Source organism: Syngnathus typhle, linkage group LG18 (assembly GCF_033458585.1).
Source record: "Syngnathus typhle isolate RoL2023-S1 ecotype Sweden linkage group LG18, RoL_Styp_1.0, whole genome shotgun sequence".
In the NCBI taxonomy this organism is placed as follows: Eukaryota; Metazoa; Chordata; class Actinopteri; order Syngnathiformes; family Syngnathidae; genus Syngnathus; species Syngnathus typhle.
This window is the reverse complement of record NC_083755.1, coordinates 3,018,534-3,030,897: the sequence shown is the minus strand read 5'-3', so window position 1 is coordinate 3,030,897 and position 12,364 is coordinate 3,018,534. Positions and strand designations below refer to the sequence as shown.

General features: G+C 40.5%; 1 protein-coding gene and 1 long non-coding RNA gene across 7 annotated transcripts in view; both read right to left on the bottom strand.

The window, feature by feature from the left end:
* Nucleotides 1-58: 58 nt before the first annotated feature.
* On the bottom strand, nucleotides 59-2,623 carry LOC133171360 (uncharacterized). 4 transcript variants are annotated; one of them, XR_009718765.1, is made up of 9 exons: nucleotides 2,519-2,533; nucleotides 1,727-1,818; nucleotides 1,269-1,379; nucleotides 1,063-1,127; nucleotides 949-973; nucleotides 761-842; nucleotides 545-676; nucleotides 366-446; nucleotides 59-283 (listed from the first exon to the last, which is right to left on the bottom strand). It is a non-coding gene; the product is annotated as an uncharacterized LOC133171360 (long non-coding RNA). The 4 variants fall into 4 exon arrangements; XR_009718763.1 differs by having other exon boundaries at nucleotides 1,269-1,818; nucleotides 2,519-2,623; XR_009718764.1 differs by having other exon boundaries at nucleotides 1,269-2,274.
* A 2,612-nt stretch (nucleotides 2,624-5,235) lies between these two features.
* The window catches only part of LOC133171357 (ras-related protein Rab-26-like), a 29,574-nt gene continuing 22,445 nt past the window's right edge, over nucleotides 5,236-12,364 (bottom strand). For 2 of the 3 annotated variants that reach the window (XM_061304672.1, XM_061304670.1), the window contains 4 exons: nucleotides 10,313-10,378; nucleotides 9,540-9,596; nucleotides 8,829-8,905; nucleotides 7,401-8,141 (listed from right to left, as the gene is read on the bottom strand). In XM_061304672.1, coding sequence (XP_061160656.1) covers nucleotides 8,039-8,141; nucleotides 8,829-8,905; nucleotides 9,540-9,596; nucleotides 10,313-10,378 — 303 coding nt within the window. In that variant the 3' untranslated portion in view covers nucleotides 7,401-8,038. Of the gene's footprint in view, nucleotides 6,810-7,400; nucleotides 8,142-8,828; nucleotides 8,906-9,539; nucleotides 9,597-10,312; nucleotides 10,379-12,364 lie in introns of those variants that run through there. The other variant, XM_061304671.1, reaches the window with a different exon arrangement.

Below are 12,364 nucleotides of genomic sequence, written 5' to 3'. Positions count from 1 at the left end.
AATTAAATATGAAAATAAAAAAAAATGAAATAGTTGACCAACAACAAAAAGACAAAACTAGAATTTGATATTTTATCATTGCATTGCATCATCGTGATTAGGGAAATACATTGCGACAGAAGACAGTATGGTGAATTGACAGATTATCACCGGCCACCAGAGCCACGATGGCCTAAACCACGGCTGAAACCATTCCCGCCATCACGCTTGAAGCCACAGTTAATATCTTGGCTGGAAGCAAAAGGGGCCGTCGCAGTGCAAAGTGCTTCCACCCAAAATCCCTCTGTAAAAAACATGTTTAAATGTGAATTTTTATTTTAACAGAATTATTTTCATCGCAAACATTAATCACGGATTTTACTTACCAATTGAAAAAATCCATCAGGTTGTAGACGAAAAGCAGTGAAACGCACAATGGTGCCATCAGTCCATATGTAGTCCTCATCCTGAAATTCATATTTTAATGAGTCATAATATAAGACTTACAAAAAGATTACAAGAAACATGAATTAATCGCAATTTTTGTACCGGCCCGATGCTTTACCGAAATTTTATCATGGAGTCCAATCCAGGCTACGTTATCGTTACCACCGTTCGGAAGCAGATGAAGAACAAAACCATTTTCAAAGAAACTGCGGATGGAGACCAGATGTCCACCGAGAACGTTGCAGAAGCTCTGAAAAAAAAAAAATTATAATTTCACTCATTTGAGTCATTAGATATTTTTCCAGATGACTGAATTACATAATGTTGTTTATACCTCTGCATCTAAAAACGTCCTTTCACGAGCGTGGTAGGAGTAACAGCGCTAGTCAAACTGAATCCAGCCATTAGGACAGATGCTGTCGTCAGATTGTTTGTTGAAAGAAAAAAAAAATACAAGATAATTCACTAAAATGTTATGAAATTCAGACGATGATGTATCATTGAGGTAGTTATTGTACCAACCTTCGAAATTACAGAATTCATTCAACTGTGAAGAAGCACATTTGTGAAAATCAGACTACAGAAGACAGCAATAAGTAAATATGATATTTAAATCCACAAGAGATTTTCACTTACAGATTGGGTCAACAGCCCACCGATCCCACAAAGGAGGAACAACGAGTAAAGAGCAAATGCCATCTCTGCAAAAATGAAAACAATACTTCAAATTTTGAATAAATAAAAAGGGCTTTATGTATATGTGACCATGTTGAAAGAAAAAATGTAGATCTTAACAAAGCAAATTAAGTTTGTAAAAGTATGATGTCAAATTGTGTGGTTACCTTTGGACTTGCGAGTTTGGCTTCTGTGGGCGACGATGACTGTAGAAACTGGATGTCCTCACAGTTTAGATCTTTGTAGTTGAAGCTTTAATAACTTTCATTATCACGACACTACAATGACGAGCAATCCTTTTAAAAACTTGAAAGTCTTGCGCCACTGTTGAAAGTACCGGGGCTGCTGCCAAATGTCACATACCGCTTAAAATGAGTTTCCGCAACATTTTCTAGGTTTACAAAATTAATTGCGTAATTTAAGGCCAACACCAAAATTAACTATCAATGGTGTTTTGTCATTGCCAAACAGGTTTTAGACCTCCAGAGCCACTCCTGTGTTTCTTTGTCCTGCTACGAAGACAAACTCTTTACAAGTTAAAAAATGAATTGTAATCACAGCTCTCAAATTGTGCCGTTTATTTGTGACCTGTCTACGAGGGCCAACATTGCTTAACTTGACTAACCTGCGTGAAGAGGGGAAGAGTCTGGTACCGCAACATTTCCATGTTGATTAATTGTAGAAAGAAAATGTTTACGCATTTTTCAAATAGAACATCTGAAAAAAAGTGCAAATCCAGTCAAACTAGCAGGAGACAAAATGAGCGTGACATATTGTCTATTCAACAATGTCATTTGGAAGCTACTGAATTAAGAAAGGTCTTAGTAATAATTGTCCACTTGAATGTTTTTTTTAATCATATGAACTGCATGGCATAAAATCATTTACCGTTTTTTTCCGTGTATAGTGCGCAAAATTTAACTAATTTATTGTCCTAAAATCTGGGGTGCGCATTATACATGGGTACAAAAAAATTTTTTAATTTTTTTTTTAAATTTTTTTTTTTTTTTTTTTTTTTAAGTCCCAATGATCGTCACACACGCAGGGAGGCAATGGGTCCCATTTTTATAGTCTTTGGTATGGTCTTAACTAGGCTGGATGTAATTTTTTTTGTTGGCGTTGATTTCTCCGACTGCCCGTAAACGCACCACCGCGCACGGGAGAGAGGCGGCTCTGTATGGGAGAGACGTTGAAGAGGAATAAAAACACCCTTGGAAACCAAAACTTGCCCCTCGTCGTGACTCGGAGCCGCAACAAATGGTTCGGATTTGTGTAGGGTACATTGTGAGACAGCAAACGAGCAGGTGATCGAGCAAGACTTGTCTGATACGAGAGCATTGCGGTCGCATGGAGCGTGTTTGAAGTGAACAGCAGAGAAGAAAGGTACAAGGCAAAGTGTTGTGAAATAAAATATTACCTGTAATACGGATTTAGGTAGAGAACTGAACTCTCGCTCTTTATATAGCTGACGTGTCTTGCGCATCCGTTCTGCGCATCTGTAATGGCGGCCTCCGTATGATATCCCGTTTGCGTGTGTGCGCGTGTGCGTGTGTGCGAGAGAGAGAGAGAGAGCGCGCGAGAGAGAACGCTCAACCGTAGCGCGCCGCCGACCGCCCAACTGCACCGCGCTGGTCGCATTAGTGTGACAGAGCCGTCGCTGAAATTTAGAAGATATTTTTAAAGTCCTGATGTACTTTCTAAAATTTAAGTGGACCTCAGTGCGCACTGCGCAGGGAGCTTAATTTGGTGCGGTCGCGCAACCGCAGCGCGCCGGGCGCTCACTGTCGCATTGCTTAAAGAGCGCCTTTGTGTTTTAGGATGAACAGCAGAGACCAAAGGAACAAGGCAAAGTGTTGTGAAATAAAATATTACCTGTAATACGCATTTTGTTATTTGCTGATTGAAACTGCTAATTAAACTGTGAATTGAAACTAATAGGAAGAAAACAACTCTCGCTCTTTATATAGCTGACGTGTCTTGCGCATCCGTTCTGTGCATTTTATTTCACAACACTTTGCCTTTCTTCTCTGCTGTTCACTTCAAACACGCTCCATGCGACCGCAATGCTCTCGTATCAGACAAGTCTTGCTCGATCACCTGCTCGTTTGCTGTCTCACAATGTACCCTACACAAATCCGAAACATTTGTTGCGGCTCCGAGTCACGACGAGGGGCAAGTTTTGGTTTCCAAGGGTGTTTTTATTCCTCTTCAACGTCTCTCCCATACAGAGCCGCCTCTCTCCCGTGCGCGGTGGTGCGTTTACGGGCAGTCGGAGAAATCAACGCCAACAAAACAAATTACATCCAGCCTAGTTAAGACCATACCAAAGACTATAAAAATGGGACCCATTGCCTCCCTGCGTGTGTGACGATCATTGGGACTTTAAAAAAAAAAAAAAAAAAAAATTTTTAAAAAAAATTAAATTTTTTTTTTTGTACCCATGTATAATGCGCACCCCAGATTTTAGGACAATAAATTAGTTACATTTTGCGCACTATACACGGAAAAAAACGGTAGTTAGATTTTGCGCATTATACATGGAAAAACACGGTAAAGAACTTTATCACAAAATTCAGATCTTCTGAGACAGTCCTGTATATCCATAGAAAAATAAACAAAGGCCCAATGACAAAGAGCAGTCCAAGTGTGCTCCAATGTGTGTCATTCCTTAGAGAGAGAAAAAACCCACCTTTTATTCACACACGGGCCACATGGCTTTGTTTGGGGTTCCTACTCAATTTCGCGCAAGAGAGTGGACTGCTGGGCAACTGCTGAAGTATGTGCACACACAATCACACTCATGCACACACACTTTGACCAGTACAGCGTGGCAACTGGGGTTATGGTGCCCTCACAGAGGTCTAATGAGATGAAGAACAACTAGTGTAACAGATGGTCCTCTGGTCATATGAGGGCCCCTGAAGCCACTAGCCTCCTGAAACATCATCACTACGATTGCCACTATTTGCCTAATCACGCCAGCGTACACATTCACACGTAAACATACACGCACATGCAGAATTCTGTGGCTTTATCATGAAACAATGCATGGACTGCTCTTCTTCACTATAATAATAATAGTAATTATTAGTATTTATTTATTAATATTTATAAATATTATTATTAAAAATAAAAAAAAGCCTTCTGATGGACCAAAAACGAAATATTGATAAATCTATTGTACATAGGTGTTGAATATGTTTTGTTAATGGCAACATGTCCATGGTGCTGTCCATGGTCCTGTTCATGGTACACACAAATTCATCTCCATCTCACCGCAATCCAAAAGAACACAAGAGCAATGACAATAGGCTGCCGTAACAGTGCAAGAGAGCCCTCGTGTGGACATAAAAGATATTACATGCTATTTTGTGTTGCTATGCCGCATGCACGTTCAGGACGTAATAAAATGTGACGCAGAGCACATTACACAGTAATGAAGTTAAGCCGTGTAATTCCATCCTTTTTCTGGCTTTTTAATTTTTTTCATCCAGCTTGCCATTTAGTGTTAATAAAATAATTATAGTGGATAACCATAATATTCATTTAGAAAATGAGTCTCAGGAGCTTGTTTGTTACTCCATGAAAAGATTTTCTACCACAGGCACTAATAGATTTAATATGATCAATCTTGATTGATAGGCTAACAGTCAATTTAAGTGGCTGCACCTACTCTTTAAAAAGTTTCGTTTGCATGTGTCAAGGATAATTATGATATCCAATCTTCCTTTCCTCTCCAAGATTGTGGAGATATCTGATGCCTAATGACTTTCTTTTTGATTCAGACAAGGCCTCATCTCTCTACTTGTCTGGTTAGATAGTTGAGCAGCCAGATTGGAGCATTTATTTTATATATGGGAGCTGGCCTAAAGGGATTTAAGTCCTAATTTGTAAATATAAGTAATAAAGAATATGTCAAAGCCAATTCATGGTGTCCCGCAAGGTTCTGATAAGCAGAATTAAATACGTACGATATTCAACATACATGAAGCTTTTGACTTTTTGGTTTATGAAGCGGTTCATGTAATGACGCCAAGCCACCACAGGATGGCAGTGCCCCAATTCACTTGCATGTAACCCAGCGGAAAATGAACATGCCCATTTTCTTTTCATCATTACCCTTTCTTTAATGTAAAGGTCATTTCAATTCAATATTTCAAGAGTTTTTTATTCGCCATGTTTGAGCGTGCCAAACAAGGAATTTGACTTCGGTAAATCACACCCTCTGTTCAACATTTAGGTGACTAACAACACAGGACATGTGAAAAATGGCAAATATTCTAAACATCTCCTGATCTTAAACTCCCAAAAGGGCAAGGAGAAACTCAAAACTCCAGCTAGGGGAAATGAGAAACCTTAAGAGACCACAGATGGGAAGGTCCCTCTTCCAGGAGGACCAGGCTGCAATGGATGCAGAGAGGACACAGTACAAACAGTGTAGACAAATTCAAAAAAGGTGTGGAGAGCATCATGTTATTGCACAGTAATGACTCTGAGCCTCTAAAGTGGTGTGAGTTCATCAGCGCAACAGCCAAAAGCGATTGGTTTTGCTGGCTTTTTAATGAATGGCGACTGTGACTACTGGGGCCGATTAGGTCCAGAAAAGCTGAAAAGACGCTAAGCCAGGGGTGGGCAACCCGGCCAAAATGGCAAGGACAAAATGCACAGCTAAACGAATATATGACGATGACCACAGGACGTTTTTAACAAAGTTAAAGTCGTTTTTTGTTGAACGTAATGGCAAGCAATTCTGCCTGATATGTCGGACGTCATTAGCGCATTTAAAAGCTTCAAATGTTCAGCGCCACTTCAGCTCACTTCATGCCAATATCGATAAGGACTTTGCAAAAGGGGCTGAATTTCGCAAGCACAAGTTTGGACACTTTGAAAAGTCAGGCAGAAAAATAGGTACAGTTTTTCAAAAAAATTACGAAGCACTCAGAGACTGTCACACTTGCATTGTTTCAACTGGCTTGGATCAGTGACGTTATTGAAATCTTGTCTCCTGAAAACGACAAACTAAAGCGAATGGTCCCGAAATGTCCCGCCACACATAGTAAGTGAAAAAACGTATGCTTTTGTTTGTGGAGTTTGTTGAACTGAGAGTTTGTCTGTGTGAGACAATGCACACAATGTTCATTGTTGAAAATTTGGTCTGTGGTCTGTGGTTTTAGTACTGTAGGAGTCAATTTGTCATTATCATGTTGGTGCGTGACATAATGTCACAATAAATTTGGCTGAGCAGAGGGGTGCGTGTGTGTGCGTGTGTGCGTGTGTACGTGCGTGCGTGCGTGCGTGTGCGTGTGTGCGGGGGGGGGTGTGCATGTGTGCTCTTTGCGATGACACAGTAAAAAATGTGGCTCTTAGTCTCTGACTGGTTGACCACCCCTGAGCTAGATGAAGTGGCTGGGGAGAGGGAAGTCTGGGAGTCCCTCCTGAAGCTGCTGCCCCGGCGACCCGACCCCAGATAAGCGGAAGAAGATGGATGGATGGAATATTCAACAGAACCAAGAAACGCGGACAATTTGTCAAACAAACATTTGCATTCAAGCCCCTAGTAAAAACCACCACGTAGGGGAAAAATTTTTTTTTTGAAATAATGGCACAAAAAACAAAGAGCCCACCGTGCTACCTGCAGCAAATCAAAGTTAACTGTGACGTTACTGTGCTTTTCTCAAACGCTGTAGCGGTCCTCAAGTGTGAAAATCCTGCAACAAGCAAAAAGGCATCATGAGAAGCAGCAGCAAACAACAAACATTCGCTACCTGTGAAGTGGACATTCAAGAGGAGGCCATTTTGCTTCACCTGTATTTAACAACACGCCTGTGTTCAATTTACCTAAGGGCCTGACGTCACGTCCGCCAATCCGTGGCAACGGCGCTATGCACACGAGCGCCAGCAGATTACCTGTTATGGTAGCTGCTTCGGTTAACCCTGGAAATTAAAGTCAACGGGCAACCTTGGGATTCCCGGAGGTTGTCACCGGTCGGGTAGACAGTGACACCATCTTACCACTAGGTGGCAAACCTTTTCCATTAACTTGCTTGTAGTGCGCTCTTGGCGGATAAAGGTTACAATTTAATATATGCTGAAGGCAGGAAGTTCAAACAAAATTCTGAAGATTTGTTTAGTTTAAAATATCCCCACATAAGCGGAATTAAATAAATACGTACGTCGTACGATATTAAACATATAGGCTTTATCGTTTATGAAGCGGCCATGTAATGACGCCAAGCTGCCACAAGACGGCAGTGCCTCAATTCACTGGTATGTAACCCAGAGTAAAATGAACGTGTCCATTTCCTTTTCATCATTGCTCTTTCTTTAATGTAAATGTACCATTTCAATTCAGTTACAATATGGTTATTAGAACTTAAACAGATGAGTATTTTACTGTACATTTGTTTAATTTAAAATATCACATTTAAACTGTATATATAATGTAGTGCAACTCATCACATTTGCAGGATGGACATTATCTGCTGGTAAAATACGCATCAAACAGTTATTACAAAACAAAGCTCATATGAGGTACAATGAAACATCTGTACAAAGTGTTCTTCAGAGTTTCTAGTCCCTCTCTTGATTACCATAATGAATATTCAACTTATCTACTTTACATTTCTATTTCAACAAGACTTACACATTGCAATTCGCATAAATACTGAACATGTGCACAGCACAGCACGGGACACATTCATGATGCTGTGAGGGGAGGACTAACACAGACAATAGAAACGTGTAAGTGGGCTGTATGTGTGTGTGTGTGCATGCATGTTTGAGTATACATGTAAGCTCAGTTTTACATTCACAGTTGCAGGGGACCATTAAATTTAAGACAATAAATAAACTTCTCTGGTGCACAGACTTTATGGGCGGGTACATCTGGCACTTACCTTTACACACATGCATGCACACAAACACACGTACACGCGATCTACGAGCGGCAGCAGCCGCCAGTCCTCATTTCTTTGCTGACGTACTCTTGCAACTGAAACTTTGGCTCATCGGGTTCCTTCATGGTCCTGTGCTTCAGCTCTCTAACAAAGAGAGAGACACAGAAGGCTCCCATGAAATCATTCTCTATAGCAACCGTTTTCATTATTATGCTTAAGCCCATCCCGGCTGACTTTGTGCGATCGCAGGCCAGTAACTGTGTCCATTTCTTTCAAGATATGACCTTATAATTTGACAAAATGAAAAGGTGGTTGGATGAGAGACTCCCAGGGAAGACAGGTATTTTGTCATCTTTCTATTTTGCCCAACAGGTGTGTTTTAAATCATCCATCCATCCACTTTCTACACCCCTGCAAGGAATGCTAGTCAATCACAACACACACACAAACAGCCATCGACTCTCACATTCACATCTGCAGTATGAGTGTGGACAATCATGGCCTCCATATGTGCTTTGTAATCATCTGGCAACACAGTCCAGGGGGCAACCCTGCCCAAAGACAAATGGAATAAAACCCAGCTTCTTGCAACCCAAAACGGGACAAGCAGTAAACAAAATGGATGCTCAATAAGAGTCCGAAGAAATATTACTTAAGGGGCTCAAGACGGTTGCTGAGACAGACTACTAATCCACTTGGGTTTGAAAATCCATTAAAATACAGATTTGGATCTAATCATGGATTGAATGTTATCTAATAAAAAATATTTCGGGAATTTCCACACCAATATCCTTACAATGCCAACTTTGTGGGGTTGTGTGTGTGACTCACTTGGCCACAGCAGTGAAGGCCAGTTCCACATTCAGTCCGGACCTGGCGCTAGTCTCCATGAAGGGTACACCAAACTCCTGCATGGGGGAAAAAGTAAATAAATAATCATAAATAAATCAAAATATATATTTCTTTTTTCCTGTGATGACACCAAGCGCTGAAGCAAAGTAAAATTTCCCCAATATTGTCTTGTGAAAATCGCGAATAAAATCTTCACAAAAAAGTGTGTCTAATCTTGTTTTGTTGGTGGCACTACATCATTAAAAAAATATTTTATTAGGATTATTATTATAGGAAAAAGACAAAATATATATTCAAGCTATGTGTGTTCCATCATGACAATAGTTTTGTACTGACAGCTGATGCTCATGCGCAACAAACCCCCCTCCCCTCCCACCAACGTTCACGTTTACTCTTGTACACCTCTCCAAGCTTATCGGAGTGAAACGGCCTGGAAAATTAAGTCAGCAAGCCTTCCCCAATCATCCATGCAAACAATAACACAAATGAGCATCCATGAATAAATAAATACGTACGCTGGTATATGGGAGGCATTTTATTACCTATATGGACGGATTAAGTGCAAGACGTATATTATAATAACAGAATCTGATTGGACTATGGAGAGTCATGCCCTGCAAAAATCTGACGGCGGCAAAAAAAAAGTTATAGTGCTAATGTGTGCATATTAAAACATAATAATATAATTACCTTTGCCAGTTTTTCTCCCTCTTCTCGTTTCACCACCCTGTTATGGTTAGAGTCGGCCTAGAAAACATTATAGTGTTTATATTTGCTGAATGCCCAAAACAACAAAAACGCAGATGCCAAAATGTGACAGCGTGGAAGTCAACAACAGGAGTGTTACATAACCTTGATTTTTTCTCTTTTCTTCAAGACAAACAGTTTGCAGGGCTTAACCTTGAAATCTGCATCTTTCTACAAGCCAGTCTTTGTTTGTATAGCCTCAGTAATGTTTTGGCCCTCCAGCATGCCAAGCCAAACAAGATGAGCAACTGTTGCTTGGTGGCAACTACCATTCAAGGACTGTCTGTCTTCCCATATAGTCCATTTGACTTTCTGCTTACTTGCCTTCTTCTGGGGAGATAGTGTACATCTTGTTTAGCATGAACGAGTTGTAAATAAGAGGGGGGGGGGGGGGGAAAGTGGGCTGGGATGCTTTATAGAAGCGAGAACTGCTGTCTCGGGTGATAACTCTTAGCTGGCTAATACGAGCAGCTCCTTTTACACTACACAGTCGTGTTGAGTTATTGGTATTATCATATAAATGGAGTCAGAGAGATGTAGAAGTACTTAAATTTAGCATTTTAGGCCAGCTGGAGATTCTAAAGCTGTGAGCAAATTGAAGTAGGAAGTGTAAATCTGGTCCACAAAATATAAGAAGTCATAAATCAATGATGTACCCTCGTCACTCACTCGGTCATCTATCAAGACATCTTTCTACAGCGTTGACAAGGTCTTACCTTGTTGCCTAGCAGCATGATGACTACGTCCTGCTGAGTGAACTCGTGGATCTCTGTCAACCATGCCTGCGAAAACAAAAAAAAAATGTTGATGTGAAAAGGAATGAGGGATGAGGGATGATGATGATGATTGATGATAAACACAAGTGGTGAAAGAAAATTGCAGATTGTTTGGAAGTTTTCTTATTATTATTACGCCTCTTTTTGCTTTTATCAGATCCATCAACATTTCCTCGTGGGTGGCTTTCGAAATGGCCCTTGGCAGAAGAGCGGTTAGTGACGAGCATGAAACACATTGGCGTCAAGCAGGAACAAAGGCAAAGATAAAAATAATGACATGAGCTTATATAATGTGTGTGTTATTATTAAAAATGGAATTGCTAACGCATTGTTATTTACAGCAAAGAAGCTCTCCTACTTCCATTTTTTCCTAATTAGCCCAGATGATTATAGGCATAATCTGTTTGGGTAATTACTGTCACTCTGTGTTCTCTGAGGAGACACCCAATTACATCGAAATCCAATCAGACTCTCACCAGTTTGTAAAAAACACAAGTCAAAAACCTTGTAATATTTATTTATTTATTACAAACATTTTATTTATTTATCTATTTATATTTTTTTACCGTTTTTTTCCATGTATAATGCGCAAAATTTAACTAATCTATTGTCCTAAAATCTGGGGTGCGCATTATACATGGGTACAAAAATAAATACTTCTTTTTCTTTCTTTTTTTTTTATCCGGATATGATACGGAGGTCGCCATTACTCTGCTGTTCACTTCAAACACGCTCCATACGAACACAATCCTCTCGTATCAGACGCTTGCTCGATCACCTACTCGTTTCCTGTCATAATGTACCCTACACAAATCCGAAACATTTCTTCGCTATCGAGTTTGCTAGCGCATGCACAGTGATACTGACCGGCAGAATAACATCCGGTTGTTCCCAAAGATGATCTTTTTTCTGGAATAATTTTACGTTTACGGACTTAAGTAGGAGTCAAAATTTGGGTGCGTATTATACATGGGTACTGGCTTTTTTCCAGCATCAACATGCCATTTTTAGGGTGCGTATTATACATGGGGGCGCATTATACATGGAAAAAACGGTAATTTTTAAATGTTTTATTTTTTATTTTTCTAATGGGGCCTGAAAAATGAATGTGCGTTAATATTGCGAGTACATAATAAACCTTGTAGGATTAATGGATTTATTTTTCACAGGGCAACTGTATAAGGTTGAAAGCTTTTAGAATGTCCCTCAGATACAAAATTTCCACAGGAAGGAAATGTGTTGAGCTTGAATGAAAACGCATCGGAGTGGTTCAAGGTTGTGTCAAGCTGCCTCCGTTGGCTGAGGGGAAATAAAGCTTTTGTGCCGAGAAGGAAAGAAACAACCTCCGAGTCCATTCAGCAGTGGGTCCTTTGACTATTGTGTCTATTATACCGTTTTTTTCCATGTATAATGCGCAAAATCTAACTAATTTATTATCCTAAAATCTGGGGTGCGCATTATACATGGGTACAAAATATATATATATATATATATATTCGGCTGGATAGCTCAGTAGGATAGTCGCCAGACTATCAACCAGCGGGACCCGGGTTCGAGACCAGCGGAGGGTGAGAGGGGAATTTTAATTTTTTATATATATATATATTTTTTTTTTCCCCTCTCACCCTCCGCGGGTGGTCTCCCACTCCAAGCTCGGGTCCTCTACCAGAGGCCTGGGAGCTTGAGGGTTCTGCGCAGTATTTTGGCTGTTCCTAGCACTGCACTCTTCTGGACTGAGATGTCTGATGTTGTTCCTGGAATCTGCTGTAGCCACTCCTCCAGTTTGGGGGTCACTGCCCCAAGTGCCCCAATGACCACGGGCACCACCGAGGCCTTCACTTTCCAGGCCTTCTCAAGCTCTTCTTTGAGGCCCTGGTATTTCTCTAGCTTCTCAAGTTCTTTTTTCCTGATGTTGCCATCGCTTGGTATTGCTACATCCACTACAACGGCGTTCTTCTGTTGTTTATCCACCACCACAATGTCCGGTTGGTT